The sequence below is a fragment of the Lissotriton vulgaris genome, chromosome 1_1 (assembly GCF_964263255.1).
Source record: "Lissotriton vulgaris chromosome 1_1, aLisVul1.2, whole genome shotgun sequence".
Classification (NCBI taxonomy): Eukaryota; Metazoa; Chordata; class Amphibia; order Caudata; family Salamandridae; genus Lissotriton; species Lissotriton vulgaris.
Window position 1 is genome coordinate 1,194,990,932 of NC_141685.1, and position 22,577 is coordinate 1,195,013,508.

A 22,577-nucleotide genomic window follows, 5' to 3' on the forward strand; every position below is an offset into this window, starting at 1 on the left:
GAAAACAAGAACGCCATTAAGCCAGGCAACGCCGAGTCGGGGACACAGAAGGATGGCGCTGACAACCAGGAGACGGAGGACCAGAACCCGGACCTCCGTACACTCATGCTAGATATGCGCTCCAGCTTGCGCAATATAGATGCCAAACTTGACCGTCTGACGTCGCAATTGGACACGGTGAAGACGCAAGTATCAACACACGAGACCCGGTTAGACGCACTTGAGAATCGCCACGAATTTCAAGTCGAGACCAAGGAGCAACTGCTTCAAATGGATAGACTCCTCGGCATTATACGCGCCAAGAATGAGGATTTAGAAGCTAGGTCGAGAGGCAACAATCTACGCGTCACGGGAATACCAGAAACGACTGCTATTGACAAGATGGAGAAGTACATCACGGACCTCCTCCACGAGTTGTTTGACCCACACCTTTCCGATGTGTTTGTGGTTGAGAGAGCGCACAGGTCACTGGGCCCGAGACCTCCTGTGGGAACTGCTCCGAGGCCCATTATTGCCAAGATATAAAATTATCAAGATCGAGACATTATACTGCGTCTGGCAGGCGAAAAGGGCAAGATCACGCATAAAGGTAACAACTTGTCTTTTTATCCTGATTTCACTCCGGCGGTACAGGCGGCGCGGAGAGAATTCCTCCCTGCGAAGCGTATTCTGCTACAGGCACACATCCCGTACTCTCCACTGTACCCCGCAAAGCTGAAGGTTTTGGTAGACGGAAACCCGCACTTCTTCACGGATGCAAAGTCGGCCCTCAAATTCGCAAAACACTTGGGGGGAAAACAATCCAAGAAGAGACAGCTGGGAGCGGATGTGGACAGAGATGCTTTAAGCGACAATGACTGAATTGGTATCATATTATCTCTGTGTGACATGCTCTGTTTTTCTTTTCCCTTTTCACCCTGAGGACATTGCAAATGTGTTTGATATCTATTGACTGATCCGAAGTCAATGACACATGGTAAATTTGGTTATTGTTTTGTGTTGCCCTTACGCGGGGAATGCTGAGGTCTCCCCTATATTTCCGACCACCTTGCAAGATGCAAGGTAGTTAGCCGGCACTGCCACGCCTTCAAGGGAATGTTCCCATTTTTGATGTTCTTTGTGTTATGGGTTGCATTGTGAAATGTGGGGTGGGTTAGTCTACAACCTGAGTGGGGGGTTGGTGTGGGTGGTGGGTGGCGGGTGAGGGTTGTTTGGTTATGCATAGCCAGTCAATTCATGCTAAAGTGCAGGTTTGTTACATCTATGCCTCAAGTTGTGTCGGTCATTAGGACTGCAGGTGGAGGTTCTGTCGCACTGATCTATGGCTGCCTCTAATAAAATAAATTGCCTAACCTGGAATGTCCGCGGCCTCAGTGATCGTAGAAAGGCCCGGCTCGTACATGCATCTCTCACTCGGCACAATATAGATTTATGTATATTGCAGGAAACACATCTAAATAGTATGCCAGTGCGTAGGCTCGACCACGGCAGGTGGGGAAATGTGTACTCTGCGATTTACTCCAATTATGCTAGGGGGGTGGCGGTGCTGCTGCGCCATGAACTGGTGAAGGGGCTCCTTTGGGGCACGCCAGTTCTTATTGTGAATGTATATGGCCCAAATACTGACTCCCCCGAGTTCTTGCTTTCACTTTGGTCAAAAATAAAAATCATTGGCTGTGACACTGTAATATGGGGTGGAGACTTCAATACAATACTTGATGACCAGCTGGACAGACAAGGCACAGCCCGACCCCTGTACCCACTGGCCAGCGAGGCTCTGCTGGAAATGATGGCAGAAGGTGACCAAGTGGACATTTGGAGACATATACAAATGCCCTCACGCAACCCGGTGTGTCTAACAGATCATAACGCCTGGTCCAGGATTGATTTCTGGCTTTTGTCCAGAGATGTGGCGGCCTGCACAGTAGATGTTAGGCACCTGCCCCGCTCCCTGTCTGACCACGCCCTGTGATTGCTACAGCTGGCACTGCCCAAGATGCATAGCCGTGCATTCACCTGGAAACTACCGCCACATGAGGCCTTCAAAGCGGAGATTGGTAATGACATAGACGATTATTTTCAGAATAATGTTGGATCAGTTGATACAGAAAGCGGGCTGTGGGAGGCTTTCAAGGTGGTCATTCGGGGTCAGTGCATGGCCAGGCAGGCGGGGGTACTTAAAGCAATCAGGAGCTCACTGGCTTTCCTGGAGGCCGACATAAAGGCGCTGGAGTCACAATATTATGACAGTGGGAATCATGCCACATCAGGGCAGCTGAAAGCCAAACTACTGGACTATGCTGAGGAAGCACAGCGCAAAGTCAAATTCCTGGGGAAATACGCCGAGGCAAGGAGATATGGTGAGGAGGACAGACCAGGGCGCACGCAGGCAAACATGGTCAGGCCTTCTAGATCAGCAACTCACATACATGAGGTAAAAGATATGGCTGGGAATGGCACGATGAGATTTTACGAACGTTCTCTGACTTCTACACTACTTTGTATTCAGCCACCACATCCGACTGCTCGGAGGGGCTGGGTTCCTTTTTGGAATCCATTGAACTGGCTTGGTTTAATGACACATATCGGAAATACATGGACCTCCCGATCACTACGGAAGACATAGCACCTGTAATAAAAGGCATGCCCGCACACAAAGCGCCAGGTCCTGATGGGCTGACGACCGCTTTTTTTAAAACCTACGTTGAAGCGCTTGCTCCCAGGTTACTGGCGGTGTACGAAGAGGAATTGGAGGTGGGCAAACTGCCAGACTCAATGAGAGAGGCCTTGATTGTCACGTTACTCAAACCGGGCAAAGCTGAAAATGAGCTTGACTCTTATAGACCTCTTTCATTGATAAACGTCGATGCCAACATTTTTGCCAAATTATTAGCTGATCGCTTGCGGCCCTTGTTGCCCCTCATAGCCCATCCCTATCAATCAGGGTTTATCCCTGTCCGGGCCACGTCTCATAACTTGCGTACTATTTTCTCCACGCTCCACTACCTACACCCAAGTGTGCATGCAGCGGGGGTGTTCCTGGACGCCACGAAAGCGTTCGACACCCTGGAAAGGCCATATTTGTTCACGATCCTGGCTACCATGGGATTCAGCACACTATTTATTAGCAAGATTTGTCTGCTGTACACCGCCCCTTGTGCCAGGATTCAGATAGACGGGATGATATCTGATCCCTTCCCAATATCGCGGGGCACGAGGCAGGGTTGTCCCCTATCCCCACTGTTATTCGCTATAGCAATGGAGCCTCTAGCGGCTCGTGTAAGACAACATCACACAGCCCGTGGGATTGGCTTTACCTCCCGTAGCCTGTTGATCTCACTATATGCGGATGACGTGATGCTGTATCTGGTGGACCCTGAGGTAAATTTGGAGCTGACTTTGGTGGATTAGCGGGTGTCTGCATGAATTGGTCGAAGTTGGTTGAATATGTGTTGTAATCCTCACAAGTTCAGTGTCCTGTAGCCTATCCTCATCTTCATCCCCATCCCCTTCATCCTGTGGGTCTGGTGAAAGTGGTGGTGGTGTATTTGATGGTGTAGTGAGCAAGTTGGGATCAGTTGGAGAGGGAGGTGGAATATAGGGGGGAGAAGGGTTAGTACTCACTTTTTTAGGGGAATATGGTAGTCCTCTGATAGGTCAATCTTCAGTTGTTTTTTTTAAGAGTAGCATGAATATGTCCTGTTTCAGGGTGGATCACCAGTTTTTCTGTTACGGATCTGAAGGCGGGTCATTGGGCCGAGGCTCTTTAGAGGGAGTGTCTTTCTCTTTATGTGCTGGTTTCGGCGACAAAGGTTTCAGCTCAGAGCCTTTGGGCATGGAAAGTTTTGGCTCCAAACCTTTCGGTATCGAAGGTGGAATCTTGGTCAACGGTGGTATTGTGACCAACACATGCTTGGATTTGTGTTTCGGAGCTGAAGGAATTGGTTCGGTGCCAGAGTGGGGCCGGCCCGAGCCGGAAGGCTTCTCTTTGTGTTTCGGAGCCGGACGCGAGGGCGGAGCATCAGAAACTCTTTTGTAGGTGCCGACCTTGGCCCCTAGGGCAGAGGAGGGACCGGAGCCTTTGTTTTAGGTTCAGTGGGCAAAGGGGTATCTTTACTCACAGTACGCTGACCCAGAGTAACCTGTTCCTCTTCTTCCATGTCGGAGTCGACCTCGGACAAAGAGATCAGTTCTTCTTCTTCAGCTCCTTGAGCTTGATGTTCAGTGTCAGAATCTTCGCCGAAGATGTCGGTGAGGAGTCGCTGTGGTGTTGCATCTCATGGCGTCGAACCAGACGGTCAAGAAGTGTATTTTTTGATCGAAACGATCGACATGGTTTACAGTTGTTCTCGCTGTGTTCTGGGAACAAGCAGAGGTTGCACAGTCCATGCAAGTCAGTGCGAAACTTATCACAACACCTGGGACAGAACTTGAAGGGAGTCAGTTCCATTGACTGCTAACCCGGGCAGCGTGGGTAGGCCCTACGGCCTGCCACGAGTTTCCAAGGTGAGACGATGTGCGTCGAATGAGGAACTGCAATCAATAACAATACCGTCAAGGGTAGTGAATTGCACGTCGAAGAGAGAAGTCACCTACCTCGTGACTGGAAAGACTTCTTCGAACAAAAACAAAGTGCAAACATCAGGACCCAACACTAGATGGCGATCTATGCATAGCATGTGATCTACAGATCACATGCCTTTAACCCCTTCCATGCTGCCGTCGGCCATTGGCCGACGCCAGCACTACCTCCCCAGTGCTGCCGTCGGCCAATGGCCGACGCGGCCCTGCCCGTTTTGCGGAAGTGCCGCACTGCCGCGAAATCGCTGCAGCATGGAAGGGGTTAACATATATATTTTAAACAAATGGAAGTTGTGATGGTTACATAAATTAAAGGAAATTGAATGTTATTTGACATAAATAAATGATGCAATGTATGTACTTTCTAATAGCAGAAATTAGCAAGAAGCACATATTTGTCCTATGCCTAGCACGGCCAAATGATTTTAAGATTATATTGTGGAATTGCAGGATGTTTTGATTAATTAATTCATTTTCGTTGTATCGCTACAAACGATTTTATATTTTTACATTTCTCACATGCTCTTTTTAATCATGATGATTTATTTCAAGTATTTTTTCGTTGTGGAATATGACAACCTCGTTATTGTTTAAATAGCACTCCCAAAATGGCACTTGATATGGATCACGGTGGTTGGACTGGTCGAAAAGAGGTGTGAAGACTTTACCCAATAAATGAAATTACACACAGCCCAAGTTGCGTCGAGGCCTTGTTTGGAGTGGTGTGTGACAAAAAAAATAAAAAAGAACACATACAAATAAATACCGAATCAGTGAGAGGCCTGGCTTCCCACTGAACAGACTTTTTTTTTTTTTAAATACTTTGTAACGTTTTATACAGATCTATTGAACTCCACCAAAGAAAAGTTCATCCGATTTGGGTTTGGCATGACAAGATTTGTGCATATCCATCAAGAGATGGGGAATTAAAGGGAGAAAGATGGTTTAGGAGGAATAAACAGGGTAAATAAAGGGATGTGTTAAAAAAAAGTGAAATCTCCCATTTTAACTTTCAGAGAAATATTTGCTCCCAACTACAGAAAAAAATAACAGTGGCTGAATAGAATTGCCTTTGCTTGATTTCGTTTAATTGAGTTGAATAGTTTTGAAGAAACTAGGATAACAAAAATGTCTCAGATGGGCTCCATAGATTAAAAAAAGAATTGAGATATCTGGGTCATTGGTCCACAAACTTCCTCAACACCAGTTTTTCCCCATTGTCGATTTCAGGTTTATGGACCCAATGGTACTGAATGGCTGGCAACAAGAGAACATTTTCTTATGAATCCACCATTATTGTCCCAGGGGCACGGTCCTCAGACTTCAGATCCTTTAACTTATGGACCCACTTGAGTCCCACTAAGTGAATGGCCTGGGTACATTACACAAGCACACAAGAAAGAAACTAAAAGTATCTTGAGAAAAGAAAAACACTCCATAAGCTCTTGCATGCAAGATTGCACGTGTCCGTTGGGGATAAACAGTAAATAGGAGTGGTGGCATAGCATTTACAGTATGTGGGATTTGAGAATATATTTGTCTGTTTAGTGGCATCAGGAAATAAGCAGCCAAAGAGCAAAAAAACACTCAAGTGAAAAATGAGTTTGGCGATAGGAACACTATGCAGAAAAATATGTTAGAAATGTAAGTAGGGGTGCTTCTCCACCCACAAACTGTGCATATGTTTCCCTAAAGTTTGGAAAGGTTGAGAAATTTAAATTGCGAAGGGGAAAAAAAAAACTGTATTGGGGATAGAATTCTTTAGCAACATCTCATCTTGCAGTAATTTTTGCATGTAGGAACGTTTTACAAAATGTCACAACTTTCACAAAGTGTGAAGTTTATAAACTTAGTTGGCAACATTTTAACTTCTACAATTTTTAATTCTAAGGCAAAACTGGTAAAGACCACCATTAACTCGGAGTATAGTGTACCTGAATTATGAAGAACACTCATAGAATAGCCACCACCATTCACATTCTGACAATAATAAACAACATTAACTTTAACTTGGTTATGAGATATATTTATTTTAGGGATTCCAACATTTTGTTTATGGATAAAGGAAAATGTTACCTATCCAGTAAGCATCTGTTCTTGGCATGTAGAGCTGTAGATTCACATGCTTTGTATACTCCTGCCATCTAGTGTTGTGTCCGGATGTTTTCAAGTGGTTTTTCTTCGAAGAAGTCTTTCCAGTCATGAGGAAAGGGGACTCCTTCTTTCGGTGATAGTGCGCATGGGCATAAACTCCACTGTTGGATTTTTTCCCCCGCAGAGGGTATGAATGGAGTTAGTAGGTGTAGAATCCAGATGTCAATGCGTATGTAGGTAAAAGTAAGAAACTGCAGCAACTATAGGTACTCGGGGAGGTGGTTGGGGGCCTGTGAATCTACAGCTCTACATGCCAGGAACAGATGCTTACTGGGCGAGTAACATCCGTTCGAGGCATGTGAGCTGTAGATCATATACTCTGCATGGACTATATAGCAGTATACTTCCAAAGTGGTGGCTAACCTGTAGCTATTGCAGTTGTTTGAAAAACTGTTTTAAGTACTGTGTGGGCTACATTAGCTTGTTGCCTTGCTAACACATCTACACAATAGTGCTTGGTAAATGTGTGCGGTGTAGACCTCATTGCTGCCTTACAGATGTCAGCTAGGGGAATATTCCTCAAGAAGACCATAGTAGCCCATATTTTGCGAGTGAAATGTGCTCTAGTGGGTATTATCAAGGTTCTTTTTGATTTCACATAACATGTCTGGATACATTACACGGTCAATCTTGCAATGCTGGATTTAGATATGGGATTGCCTATGTGTGGTGGCGAAAAAAAGTGACAAAAAGCGGTTTTGTTTTGCAAAATTCTTTTGTGCTTTCCACATAATATAGTAGAGCTCTTCTGACATTCAGTGTGTGTAGAGCTCGTTCTGCTACAGAATCAGGTTGAGGAAAGAACACAGGTAACTCAACTGATTGACTGATATAAAACTAATCAAGGAAGAAATTTAGGATTGGTTCGAAGAACCACTCTGTCTTTGTGAAGCTGAAACAAAGGCTCTTGTATAGTTAATGCCTGATGTTCACCAACTCTCCTTCGTGAAGTAATTGCAATGAGAAAAGCAACCTTCCATGAGAGGAATTGTAATTGACACCTGTGCATTGGCTCAAAAGTTGGACCCATTAGCCTTGTAAGGTTAAGGACTATGTTCAAGTTCGATACTGGTGCAGAAGGGACTCTTGGTGGTATCACCCTTTTTAATCATTCCATAAAGGCTTTAATCACTGGTACTCTGAATAGAGATAAGTGTTGGTCTGTTTTGTAAGTATGCAGCTATTGCTGCTAGATGTAAGCGAATGGATGTAAAGGCTAGTCCAGATTGTTGTAAATGTAACAGATTATGTTTTTCTCAGAATAATCGAGAGTATAGATATTGTTATTGTTGCAATAGATAACAAACCGTTTCCATTTTGCTTCATAACATGCCCTAGTAGGTTTTCTAGCCTCTTAGGATATTCATACAGTCTGGTGGTAGTTGCAAATAACCAAATTCCATGACTTCAGGAGCCAAATCGCCAGGTAGAGTTCTTTGGGATTTGGATGTCTGATTTCCCCATGGCTCTGAGTAAGGAGACTGAAGTTGAGATGCTGCTTTTGGTGTGGAACTACTGAGAGCTCCAGCAGGGTGGTGAACCAAGGCTGACGTGCCCATGTGGGAGTTATGATAATCAGTTTGAGGGATGTTTTTTTGAGTTTCTGAACTACCAACGTAATGAGTGGGAGAGGCGGGAAAGCATAGGCAAATATCCCTGACCTGGAGGCGAAGCTTGGGCACTTTGCGTTTAGAGCTATGGCGAACAGGTTTATGTGAGGAAATCCATATCCCTGAAAATAAGGGAGGAGAATTTGGGGAGGAAGTTCCCACTCGTGGATTCGCTTTCTCTGTCTGTTAAGAAGATATGTAATCTTATAGTTTACTCTTGGAAGAAGTTCTGCCAGGAGATACATCTTGTGGTGTATAGCCCATTTCTAAATGGCTTGTGCTAGGCGTGACAGTTGGAGACAGTGAGTCCCCCCGTTTCTGTAATTAATACATAGCTGTCATGTTGTCTGTGCGGACTAGAACAGCTTTGCCTATGAGGTGAATTTGAAAAGCTCCGAGCGCTAAAAACACTGTAGGAGCCCTAGGTGATTTATTTTGAGACTTTGGCTTCTAGCGTGCAGGTTTCAACTCAGTGCCTGACTTTGGCCGACTCTATCCCGAAGGCTTAGCAATAGGTTTTGTGCGTCAGAAACATCTTCTCAGTGCCGACCGTGGCTCGAAGGTGGGGGTGGAACGAAATCTTTTGCTAGGTCTAAGTTGATTTTTGGGGCAAGGGGTTTTCAGTACTCATAGGACATTGAGCGTGCAGTAGGTTGTCTTCCATCTCGGAGTTAGATTCTGGAATAGATACAAGTTCTTCCTCTTTTTCTTCGGCCCCTTGTGCATCAAACTCCTCTTGCTTGGATCCTTCATTGAAGATGTACGGCGTGAATTAGATATTTTGAGCCCAACGATTGCTGAGCGTTTTCTTTGATCGAAACGATCTGCACGTGTTGCAGTCCTATTTGTTGCGCTCCGGAGATAGGCACAGGTTGCACACTTTGTGTGAGTCTGCGCGTGTATACTTTGCGTGGCACAGAGGAGAGAATTTGAATGGAGTCCGTTCCATCGACTGCGGGGTGGACCGATGCGGTTAGGTTCAATGGCCTTCCAGAGATGTTGCTCGACCGAACCAATACACGGAGCAGTGGGCTACGCATTCGAAACAATAACGACGCAGGTATAATGGATTGCACACAGAGGGCAACCCGAAGAACGGTTTCGAACCATTCTTCGGGTTCCTCAGCAATACACTTCCGAACCAGATGGCGGAAAAAAACAATCTAACAATGGAGTCGATGCCCAGAAAGGAGGAATCACCTTACTGAGTAACTGGAAAGACTTCTTCGAAGAAAAACAACTTGCAAACATCCTGACCCAACACTAGATGGCAGGAGTATAAAAAGCATGAGATCTTCAGCTCACAAGCCTCGAAAATTAGGTTTCCAGTGCAAGTCATCACAGGCGACGGCAACTAATATGCTGACATTCGATATTAACCAGAGATTAATGTCAACACGAAGGTTAAGGACTAGTTTTTACTGATGTATTTGTACCATACACAATGTTAAATATGTAAATTACATGTGTATTTATAGTGTTTTGCAACACACTAACATATCACATTTGAAGAATATTCTTCAGAAGCAATGACTTAATCAACTAAAAACAGTTTAAAGTGACAAATGAAGACCTATTGAATCCCTAGAGGCACCACCTAAAAAGTAAATACTGAATTCGGCATGAAACTCATTTGGTCTTTACCTCCTCGTTGTACTCCATTACATGCTTCTTAATTTTCGATGAATCTACCCATGTTACAAAGTCTTCCATGTTTCTAAGGATAACAGAGAAAGAGTTTAGCTACACAGTGCTTAATTGTTCAATTTGTTTAGAGCAAAGTATTTCTAATCACATAACAACTAGGCACTGAGAAAAAGTACATGGGCATTTGTTTGTGGTTAACAAGTACAATAAATTACATTTCAGCAGATCTGTTATTATCAATCATCCAATTATTTTTAAAAGAAGACAAAATTGTCATTTGTGTAGGGCACAACAGTCATTGGTCTGCCCTCACAGCACTGCTACCTTGTTCAAAGAATTGTATGCTATACTTTCCATTTTTGCTTAGAAATGCATGATGTCAATAGTCCTAATTGGAAGAGTTGGTGTCTGACATGATTGCTAGAGGTGCTCTCTAGATACTTGATTCACCTTTTATGTGAGGAGAGTTATAGAAAAGCGTGTTAGATTGAAGAGGCAATATATTTTTCATATATTGTGATAACCCAGCGACTGCAGGCAAGAGCTTGCATGGGTGGCATGTGTCCTAAATGGAAGTGTTGTGTGTAGCATGTAAGGGACAGACATTATGGTCTAATCGTTATACAGTAAACTCCGTGTTTGCTGAATTGGAGAGGTGATTTTACATGTGTTACCATGTCAGAGAGATTGCTTAACGTGAAAGAGTTGGGTGTAGTTTCAAGAATCAATAAGCTTGAAATTCAACCCAGAAAGCCTGCCTCAGAGTCAAGTATGCCTCGTTAGGGGTTCATTCAAAGTGAAACTGACTATTTCTTTTTTGTATTTCGCAATTAAAAGAGGAAGGACTACCGCAGCTAAAGATAATCTCTCTATGCATTTCAACTTATATTCTATTGAGTCCTTAACTTAGCAAATATTAAGTCAAAAGGGCATTGAGATCATCGAAGAAAATAAGGGATGAGAATAGAATTAACTGGTTTATATTTATAAAAAACATCAAAATAATATGTTTTTGTTTTGCAATAAATGCAACATCACTTTGCATGTTCAGATGGAAGATGTTTGACATTCAAATTGATACTAGAGGTGGGAAAATGTTTATTTCCCCTCCAAGGTTTTGTGTAGTTTACACACTTCACTAAGTTTGCCAAGTTTCATAAGCTGATCTGCTACAATTCCATTTTTGCTGAGAATTTTTTTCTGCAAAACAGAATTTTGCAGAATGTTTCCCTAATAAATTTGGCTTCACAGCTGCTGCGAAGGTGGGAATGGTTTGAAAAAGAAATCAGCAACCGTTATCAGAAATCAAGACCAGGATGAATAATCGCGGACAAAACTGAATGAATTGTGAAAAAAAGTGCATTTCATAAGTTGGATTAAAACTGGATCCCTGACATTCAATTTTACATTCAATCACAGTTTTCTAAATATTGAACATTCCTTGGAAGAAACAAAACGCTAGTGCTAATAAACTCTGTACTCATGGTCATAAATACCCTACTATTTCTTTGTTATAGAACATCTCTGCAACACATTGCCAGAAGCTAAATGGATACTTACCAGTAGCAGTAGTTTTGCAGCTTGAAGAGTTTTCTGGTTTCACATGCTGTGCACTATTCCCCCATTTAGTGTTTGGGTCCAGAATGGTCTTCCTTTTTTTTTTGGGTCGCTGTTGACCGCCATTTGGTCAGACGGCATCCTGGAGGTCGACGTGCGTGGTAGCCATCTTCAGATTTTTTTTCTGTTTTGTAGTCTTCAAGATGGTTGTTAAATCACTTGTTTAATTATTTGCTTTCCCCACCTATTCATTTTCATTGTAGGGGAGGCCGAGTGGGTCACATGTTTATCCAGAAAACTCTTCAAGCTGCAAAACTACTCCTATTTCTATTTATTTAACTTATAGAGCGCCCGAATCACCCCATTTGGGTATCTCTGCGGTAGGACCGCTATAATAACCCAAGGAGGGACAATCAGAACAGCTTTCTGAATGCCAGATAGTCCGTGCATTGACGCAGGTGCATGGGGAGTTAATTCCAGTAGAGTGGGGCCAGATGGTAGGAGGCTTTGGCACCTAGGCAGGTTTTTTTTAAAGCGCAGGACTTGGAGCAATGCTTTTGGCTCCAGAGCGAAGGGGTCTGAAAGGAACATAGCTAACAAATTTGTTGTTTAGGTAGCTGGGGCCTAGGTTGTTTAATGCTTTATTTGCAATACAACAGATCTTAAATGTGATCCTCTTCCGTACTGGCAACCAGTGTAGTTTTTAAAGAAGAGGGAGTGATGCGGTTCTGGGGGGAGGGAAGGGGGGGCGGGGCGTTGGTCACTAGGCGGGCCACGGTGTTCTGGACCACCTGGAGTTTTTTTATGGAGTTTTCATTTGGTGAGATCAGCAGAGCATTACATTAGTCCAGACTGCTTAGGACTAATGCCTGAATCAATGTTTTCCGTGTCGATAGTGGCAGAAAAGGGAATACTCTTCTGAGTAAGCTAAGGCTATGGAAACATGCTCCCGCAATGGAGGTGGTATGGTCTCCCAATGTGAGTTTGTGGTCTAACCGAACTCCTATGTTTTTTACCACCTGTTACTGGTAAGTAACCATTTTGTTTTGCAGCAAGAATCCTTTTCTTGATTCATATGCTGTGCATTAGATTATGAAGCGGTTTCTCCCGTGTTTGGGAGGCTGTGATGAAAAGAGGACTTTGCAAACAGGTTTTGAAGCACCCTTTGTCAAATTGAGCTTCCTTACTCATCTGAATGTCCACACAGTAATGCTTTGTAAACCTGTGTGCAGATGCCCTTGTTGCTGCTGCACAAATAGAGTCAAGGGGTACATTTGCCACGAAAGCCAAGGTTACTCCTTTCTTTCTTGTGGAGTGAGCTGTTGGCTGAATTGTTAGTTCTATTTTGGCATGATTAGATGGTATGTTGTACTATCCATCTTGCACTGGTTGCCTTTGTGACTGGTGATCCTGTGTTGGTATGTGAGTAGGCGACAAACAATTGTTTGGCTGTCCTGATTTGTTCATTTTTTGCAAATAAACAGTAACGCTCGCCTTACCTCCATGGCATGGAGGCTTCTTTCTCCTTTAGTTTTTGGGTATTCGAAGAAAACTGGTAGGATGATATTTTGATCTAAATGATATTTAGATACCACCTTTGGTAGGAAGTGTGGGTATGTCTTTAGGATTACTTTAGCCTTGTAATTCTTGTGTATTTGTAAATAAGGTTCCTGCATGGTTAGAGCTTGCAGTTTATCCTCTTGTGTATACTACTATTGCTGCCAGGTGTACTTTTATGCTTGAGTAGTTGATGTTACTATCTAGGAGGTAAGTCCGGTATGTAATTACTGTTTCTTGAGAGTCTTTTGAACCGATCTTATTGCAACTGGTGGTATATCGCTTCCATTTCGCTGTATAGCATTTTCTTATGTACTGGTTTCTTGCCTCTTTAAGAATTTCCATTGTTCGTAAAGGCAGGTGAAGTGGCCAAATTCTATGTATTAAGGTGCCAGGCTGCCGGATGCAGCGTTGCTGGCTCCGGGTGAAAGATAAGTTCTTGTTGCATTGTTAGCAGGTCTTTGTCTGCTTTGATCTTGAACCTCTCTGCTGTGGATAGTTCTAGGAGGGTTGAGTACCATGTTTGTCTTGGCCATTGAGGGGCAATGAGGATCCTGTCTGTTCCTGCATTTTTTGCTTTTTCTAACATTGTTTGCATCAGGGGTACTGTTGGAAAGGCATAAGCAAATGTCCGTGACCAGTTGAGTGAAAGTGCATTTCCTTCTGACTGGTGGTGTGGAAACCTCAAGGCAAAGTACTGGCATTTCTTGTAGCGCATAGTTGCAAACAGATCGATCACTGGTGTCCCCCAGATCTTTAAACTGTATTGTACTGTTGGTTGTTTCAACTCCCATTCGTGTGGGCAATTTTTCTGTCTGCTCAGCTGATCCGCTGTTATGATGTCTACTCCTGGTAGATGTACTGTTTGTAGATTGATGTTGTGGACTATTGCCCACTGCCAGATTTTCTGCGCTAGTTTGATGAGGAGAAAGGACTTTGTACCTCCTTGTTTGTTCAGATAGAACTTTTTTGTTGCATTGTCGGTTTGTATCAGGATAGGCTTCCTCTGAATGTGCCTTTGGAATGATTTCAATGCCAAGAAGACTGTTTTTATCTCTAAGAAGTAGATGTGTTTTATGGAATCCGGTTTGTTCCATTGTCACCGTACTTTCAGCTGGTTTCAGGGTGCTCCCCAACCATTGAGGGATGAGTCTGTGGTATTAGTCACAGATGGAGTCGAGTTCCTGAAAGTCTCCCCTGTGCTATGTTGTTGGATGCCCACCATTGTATCTCTGATTGCACTTTTTGTGTTACAACCACTAGATGTTCCCAATCTCCTGTGGCTTGGGACCAGCTGTTGGTTAGCCATTCTCGGATTGGGCACATGTGCAAGCGTGCATGGGGGATAAGTGGGATGCGCGATTCCATCATGCCCATTAGTTTCATGACCTTCCTGACTGACAGAGATTGACCCTTCTGGTAGAGTGTTGTCTCCTGATGGATAGCTTGTATCCTGCTTTGTGTGGGATATGCTTTTGCCTCTGTTGAGTATTGCTCTCAGGAATTTCTTTTCATTTTCTGGTTTTGTTGATCTTATTTTTTGGCTTATTGAAAACCCCAGTTTTTGTAGCATTTGGATCGCTGATTGAACATGTTTGTAGCATATTTGTTTTGAATGTGCTCTCATGAGCCAGTCGTCCAGATAAGGGTAGGCATGGATTTCCCTTTCTTCTGAGGTATGTTGCTACTGCGGCTAGGCATTTTGTGAATACTCGTGGAGCTGATTTCATTCCGAAAGGTAGGACCTTGAATTGGTAATGTGTTCCATTGTGCAGGAATCTCAAGTACTTTTTGTATCTTTTGTACATAGGGATATATAAGTAGGCATCGTTGAGATCTATTGTTTCCATATAGCCTCCTTTTTGGATTTGTGGTATTATTTCCTGAAGAGTACACATTTTGAAGCGTTGCATCAGACCTTAAGTCCATGATTGGCCTTAAGAGTGAAGTCTTGTTTGGGTATTAGGAAATACGGGGAGTTGTTCCCTTTGAACCATTCTTGTTTCAGTACCAATTCTATTGCTTGTTTTTGGTACAGACTTTGATTTCTGCCTCTATCAGTATGCGCTCTGATTTCAGGAATCTTCTTGTTTTGGGTGGGTTTTCTTGTCAGCTCTATGCAATACCCATATTTGACCAAATTGAACTTCCAATTGTCTGTCTGATATTTTCCCATTGTTTGAGGAATAAGGATATTCTTCCTCCCGTTGGTGTTGTGTGAATTTTGAACATGTTTTGAAACGGACTTCCAAGGGCCCGGGACTAGATTGACACCACTTGGCAGGGTAAGACTGACAGATGGCAGAGTACAGGTGCTGTTGTAGGGTTGTTGGAAGTCGTTGATGTCCCTGAGACTACAAAACAGGAGGCAAACAGACAAGCCCTTGGAGTCACTCTGGGTTCAAGTGGTGTAGGTCCAATCCTTCCCACCCAGGCAAAGAGGGCTGTAGGAAGGTCACCACAGCAGAAAGTTAGTTCTTCCAGAGCAGCAGTCCAGCAGTGGCAGTCCTTCAGCCGCACAGCAGTCCTTCTTCCTGCCAGAGTATCCACAGGTACAGAAGTGCACTGAGCTGGTGAGGTCTGAAGTTCAGTTATCATATCAAGTGGTGCCTTTGAAGTGGGGGTGAATGCAAAGAGCAGCTTGAAAGTGAACCTATGTCTTCCCTTTCAGCCCTGGCTCAAGACACCCTCTAGGGGGTAAATAGTCATTTGTGTGGAAGCTAGGCACAGCCCATTCAGGTGTAAGTGCCAGCTTCTCCCTCCCATCCTCCCATGATGACCCATCAGGATGTGAATGGCCCAACAGACACACCCAAGCTTCCTTTGTGGGTGGCTGTCTAGAGGGATTGGACAAGATCTAGCTTGCACCCTCCCTAGGTCTGTATTGGAGACTAGCAAAAGGCATACGGGCCTTAAAAGCAGACAAATTTCAACTTTCTGAAATTGAATTTTTATGTTGTAATAATACATCCACCTTTTCCTTTAAAGAGGTACATTATTCCAAGTCAATATGTATCAAACATGACTGTTCTACTCCATCTCAATCAGGAATTACACATATTAATGTAATAAGAATACTCAATGTTAATCTATGAGAGGGGTAGGCATGTTATTGTGACGATGTTGTACTGGCTTAAGGAATCTCAATAACACCCTTCCCCTCCTCAAGTTGCTAAAAGAGGATCCCTAGGAGAGCCATTGGTATATCCCATGACACATTGAACATATTGACCCCTACACTATGACCCGCACATGCACCTTGGTCACATGGAACATTCAGGGTATGTATATCTCTTTCAAGTGTTACAACAGGTTTCACATCGCTTACCTTCAGGAAGTCCATGTGGAGGATGTCCATCTACCAAAACGTTGGTGCAGTCATATTTTCTGCAGAACTTAATTTACATATGTCCAGGGAGTTACATTTATCAGAGCTGGGGTCCTCTACATGGCTTACGACTCGATCACAGACCCAGAGGGTAGATTTCTGCTCCTTATGGGGAGACTAGGCACTGGCATCTTACGAGGCGAATTGGCAACACGACTGGTCGATTACTCAGAGTCCAACGAGGGCTCAGACTCTTCACGGGCTGCAGAGTGGGGAGGCTATGAAAGTGGTTGCTTGTGGCCATTGTATTTGGACTGCAGATGGCATCTGCCGCTCCCTAGAGTCTGATCTATCCAACATAAAGGCAGACTATATCACAGTTGATCATCAAGTGGTAACTGGGCACCCCTCCCCTCACCCCACCCAGCTGGCGACCTTGACTGCCCTCAATGAAGAGGAGGCTCGAGAAACTCCGATGCTTTGACTGGTCTGCATATACAGCATGCATGCACACAGAAGACGATAAATCAGGCCGGCTACTCACAAGAATTCTCTCCGTTGTATCTAGCTCCCAACAATCCCAACTCTCTGTGATCACTCGGGTACACTGGTCTACTCATAACAGAAACTCTTTCCCATCTTCTTCCAGTTCTACAAACGCCTCTACACTGCCAGCCCCATTTACTAGCACACATTCTAGGACTTTCTGGGGGACGTACCCTTTCTTAGAATTGACCAGACCAATCGTACTGAACTAGATGATACTGTTACCCTCCAGGAGGTCCCTCAGCTCCACCCTAACTTGAGCGCTCTACTTCCAGACCTCGAAAAGTTCTTCAATATACTCAACTGGACCTACCTGTTCGAAGCCCTCCATCCATATGGATTTGGCCCCAAATTCCTACATTTATTAAGACTCCTATATAAAAACCTTGTTCCCAGGTTAAATCAGGGACCTACATATTGGGAACCTTCATGGTTGGAAGGAACATTCGATAGGGCTTCCCGCTATGACCGCTCCTCTTTGCGCTAGCAATGTTGTCCCTGGCGATCGACTTGTGCAGGGCGGGACAGATATGGGGATTTCACTCCCTGACGGCATTCATGTGTCTCATTATATGCAGTCGATGTTCTCCTCTATCTGAAGGATACCCTTTCAGGTTTAAATGATATAGCTCCCATACTTGACAATTTTGACACAGCCTCTAAACTCCTGGTGAACAGGGGAAAATCTTACTTTTTTCCCTCAGTGCAGGGATGCGTCCCCCCCCATCCCCCCCCCCCCCCCCCCCCTCCCCACCTTGGTGTAGAACCACTGCAATGGGAGGGCATCACAGTCATTTATCTGGGTATCCACATTTTTACAGGAGTGGAACCTGAGAAGGAGCATCTCTTCTCTTATAGGCCAGATCACGTTCCGGCTATCAATCCCCGGAAGGGGGTGGGGGTGGGTGGGTCGTGTCATCATCACTAAAACTGCTTCTTCTCCCCAAGCCTCTTTATTACTTTGTTAATCTCCTCCATCTTTCTTACTCACTCTGTATCTCAGACACTAGACACACTTCTAGGAGAATTGATATGGCCAGCATCTGGCACGGAGTGGCACTTACCTCTCTCTGACTTTGAACTGACATTGGGAGCCTGGGAGCCCCCAGCCTTCAAGCTTATTATCGGGCAAGCCAACTTCAGAGGTTGGCCAGATGATCTCGGGGGGGGGGGGGGGGGGGGGCTGCTCCGGGGGGAGACTCGAGTAGATTGAAGGAAATCGCACGCTGCTGCATCACACAGAAATAATGGGAGTGGTCCTCCCTAATTCGGGAAACAATTTGAACTCCCTGAAATTGCCACAATTAGCATTGCAATGCTTGGTCAAACTTCGGTAGATCACCAAAACCCCATCACGTTAGGCCATTGACACGCATCTTCGAGGCCTTTCCTTGGATGGTATCACTCTCAACCGACCACAGCCTACTCACTGGGAGGCAGCAGGCCTCAAAGCACTTGGTGATTTATTCCAAAAAAGGCTACTTTCTCTCCTTCAAACCCTACGAGACCAATTTACATTACACAATAAACAATTCCTAATTTATGGTCTGTTAACGCGCATTCTATGATGGGGCATAACTGAAACTGAAACCCTGGTACACCATTCGACAACCTCTTAATATTATGGTTACAGCCAAACACATCATCACCTGGCTCTACAAGTCACAAATACGCACACTTCCTCCTCGAATTCAAGGATTACGGTATACCTAGCAGAGAGAATTTGGGAAAGTTATACATGATAAAGAATGAGTGGGAGTACTGGCTCTCCCCCACAAGGTCTCTCATAATGTGCGATTTGAACTTATTACAATTTTTTTCTACACAAAGCATTCCTTCCCTCAACCAGACTCCCCAGAAAATTTCCGGGAGTTGCCCGGCTGTCCCTCTGACAAAACAGACCCACAAATCACGCTTTGGACTTGCCCTTCCCGCTCAACATACTGGACCCACACTTTCCAGGTGCACAGGAGTATGCCTCCAACAGACTTGGGAAGTGGGAGCCGTTCCCCCCTTCAAAATGTCATAGGAAATCCAATCCACTCTATTCATAGATCTCAGCCTCTTACTGGCAAAACAGACAATAAAACTTAATTGAAAATCCCCAACCCCCCGCAACACTTTTACGGTGGGCCCAAGCAGAGAGCAAGGCCTTGATTAGGGAGGAAAAAAGGGCTACAAGCTCATCCAATGGCAGACTCCTGGGATCGCCTGTGGGCTGACTGAGGTGAGGTCCGGGGGTGATACCCTTCATACATAACCCCCAACATACCCACTCAATGCAAGCCACCTGATTTTCTGTGCTCTAATCCCCAGCCTAAGCAGAAACCTAGGTGGTTTTCTCTTGCTTCAATTTTCTAGGCCAGAGATACCCTTTAGCACAATACCCCCCTCCTTCATGTGCACTTCCCGGCTCCCCCTCCCAGTTAGGTCATTGAGAGATACATTCTGGTTCCCCCGGCCCAGGCCTCCGATAGTTCACAAGTTCTTGTTATTTGTTCATTGGATTGAAAAACAAACAATAAGACACACCCATTTTCTCTACACACTTCAATCATTGCTCATATCCTTAGTACGCCCTGCACCCCCAGTTCTTCGCCCCCTGGTGTCTATCCAACCTTCTTCTGTTCCCTCTAGTGGTAACACAATTATAATCTGACACGATTCAAGTCCAAAAGGTTTCGTCACAGCCCCCACAAATGATTAACCCACAGTTATGTCCATGTTTAAATGAGTCATGTAAGGTCAGTAGATCATTAAGCAACGCTTGGCCTACTGTTAAAAGTATCAAAATATTTTTTTTAAACAAATTCAGCTTGTGCATTACAAAGGGTTCTGCAGGAAAGCATTTTGTGCTACGTGGATAGCAAATACAAATAACGATTGCGCCACATTATCAGGATTGCATTACACTATTACAAATGATTTCCCAGTGCAGGAAGCATCCTTTACCACACAGTCCTTTGCATGTATGCCTTTACCATGCCTGGTAAGTATAAACAAGGTAAGTTTGTACACATTACCTACTGGCGGTGGTCAGTAGGTAGTTTTAGGTAGGACCTAGTTTCCATATGAAAAGCGTTTGTTTCGCCAGTAACATTGGCATAGCCTGACAAATCTTTGTGAAAATTTTAAAAACTAGTTTGCGACTCGCTTCAGCTTCTGTCTTGAACGTTTCGGGGGTGGTCTGTAAAATGGGGGCTGCAAAAAAGTGTGTGGGGGTTCCCAAAAGCAGTTTTTTCCAACCAATTTCCCATAGGGATTTTTTACACTACTACATCCCCAACAGCTGGACGGATTCATACCAAATTTGGCAAAAAGGTACCTCTTGGTCCAGAAAGAGTCCTTTTTCTGATTTGGTGTAAATCAGTTCAGTAGTTTTTGAGATATTAAGTGAAAAACAAATGTGTATATCTAGGGATGTGGATTCTCTGCGAATCAGACAGTCCCCTTGCTGAAATCTGATTGGCTGCCAAAACTTCAACCAGAAGTGTTGGCAGCCATCTTAGTGCTCTGACTCAGACAAGTCCAAAATATAAATGTTAAAAATAAAAAACAAAACAAGGAAAAGGGCCAGGGTATGAATACCCTGACCCCCTAGGTCTGGCAGTGGGGCGCCATAGAGACCCCACTGAGGGCCAAAAACTTTTGTTTCTCATTTTCGCTGATCTATGCAAAAACTGAAGAAACAAGCACAAACTCCTGTGCTCGTTTTGTATATGCCTTTTCTCTTGGAATTCGGGACTCTTTGGAGATTTGCCAAAACAGTTTGAGTGCAGGATTACACCGATCACAATTAATGCGAGGGTGGTGGTAGCACCAGAAATAACCTAAGCGGGTTTTCAGAGGAGCTAAATAGGCCAAGGATAAAGGGGCTGTTATACCACCTACTTAATAGTATTTTGCTAAGGGCAGCTATTTAGTGGCAGAAGAGCAGTAAGGGAGAGGGATCTGCCATTGACCCAATGCCGGTTTGTGATCCACCACTGCAATGGTCTTGCAGTGCCCCCAGAGACCTGGACGGACTCCGACAGCTTTCCCTGCTGCTGCGCCCTATAGGAGAGACTAATTACGAAATCTTGAAAAAGATGGCAGTATATCACTAAATAGCCATCGAAACGCGTCGACGTAGGATAATACACCATCGAGAGAACCTATCTGACCTGGAAGTCTACAAGATATTGGGCCTAGGTTTAGATTCTAAACAAGCAGGTTCTCAGAGGTGTAACTTTGATGACTAAAAGCTGATGTCTTTTGTTTGTCTCTCCCCCAATGTGATTTTTTTACTCTGTCTATAATTGAATGGAATCTAGTGTAAAAAGTTTACAATTGTTTTTTTAAGTTCTTTTTATTGTATTAAATTGTGCCAATGAATTGTTTTTAAAACTGTACTTTAACCATGTGTAATAATCCCTTCCCTACTCCAATATTGTAGAATTAGCGGGAGACATAGATCAGTTAATTTTGTTTCTTATTATTCTTCTACTGATGTTAGTTCTATGTAGAATGTGGATAATAGACTGGAGTCAAGGGTGAAATGTAATAACCGACTTTTTCTGGCCCTTTTTAGAGGGAGGATGATGGAGAATGACTCCAGTCTATCACCCGTATAGTATAGGGATTAGGACTATAAGTGGGACCTATCCATGAGGCACAGTAGTGCATTTTCGTACCCTTTTCCTTAGATCAGGGCTTATGAACTTAAGCTAGGGGACAGATATATAAGTATTAGTGATGATCCATCCTTTTATACAAGTGTTAGTATATCTTCTGTGGAGTTATGCGTATTTTGGGCCTTGTAGGCCCTGAACGGGACAGACTCCATCTTGCCTTCTGCCCGGTAGCTGGAGAGGCTTTCTAGGTCAAGTGTAATGTTTTAGTTTCAAGGTGTTGTTCGCTTGGAGAGAACCGGTTCAGGCTGGCCCTTATCGAAAGACTGTATTTTTCTCCACTCCGAAGACACAACTTCAGGCCGGCCGGCTGGGAACGTGTCCTTGGTTCGGGGAGGTACAAGAATTTGGTGGGCGGCAGGTTACTGGCCGTAACTTTCCATGAAGGGACAGGCTTTGATATTAGCGAAAGTGTTAGGCAATGAGTCAGTTAGTTCGTAGGCGGCAGCTAGCCGTTAGCATCTATGCTATTAATTATTTCCGAGGCGGACAGTCGCCATTTTGAAGTCCGAGAAATATTCTAAGACCGAGACTCTCTGAGAAAGACTGAAGGAGAAATAGCGCGGAGCGCACAGAGCCAGAGAGAAAGAGAGACAGTAGCTAATAGCGAGCAAGGTTCCAGTGACTTGGAGGGAAGCAGAGGAGGTTGAGCCTAGCGGTGCAGACGTGTACTTGTGACGGCTGAGGTGTGACCCCGAGACGAGCCAAGACACAGAGACGAGAAGGGAACCTAGATGACTACCGAGCCCCGACTTCATATTAACCAGGTGACCTCCGCCCTTTCCCATATTGAGCGCGCATTCTAACCTTTTGCCTTTTTCTTTGCAGAATATATATATATTGCATAGTATTGTGTTTATGTTAACTGCTAATAAAATACCCCAGTTCTTAGTGAACTGACATGTGCCTTGTATTCTTGTTCAATCG

General features: G+C 44.3%; 1 protein-coding gene across 2 annotated transcripts in view; it reads right to left on the reverse strand.

The window, feature by feature from the left end:
* The window catches only part of IMP3 (IMP U3 small nucleolar ribonucleoprotein 3), a 165,545-nt gene that overhangs the window by 20,455 nt on the left and 122,513 nt on the right, over positions 1-22,577 (reverse strand). For both annotated transcript variants that reach the window (XM_086964453.1, XM_086964455.1), the window contains one exon: positions 9,990-10,062. In XM_086964453.1, the coding sequence (XP_086820579.1) occupies positions 9,990-10,062 (73 nt within the window). The remainder of the gene's footprint in view (positions 1-9,989; positions 10,063-22,577) is intronic.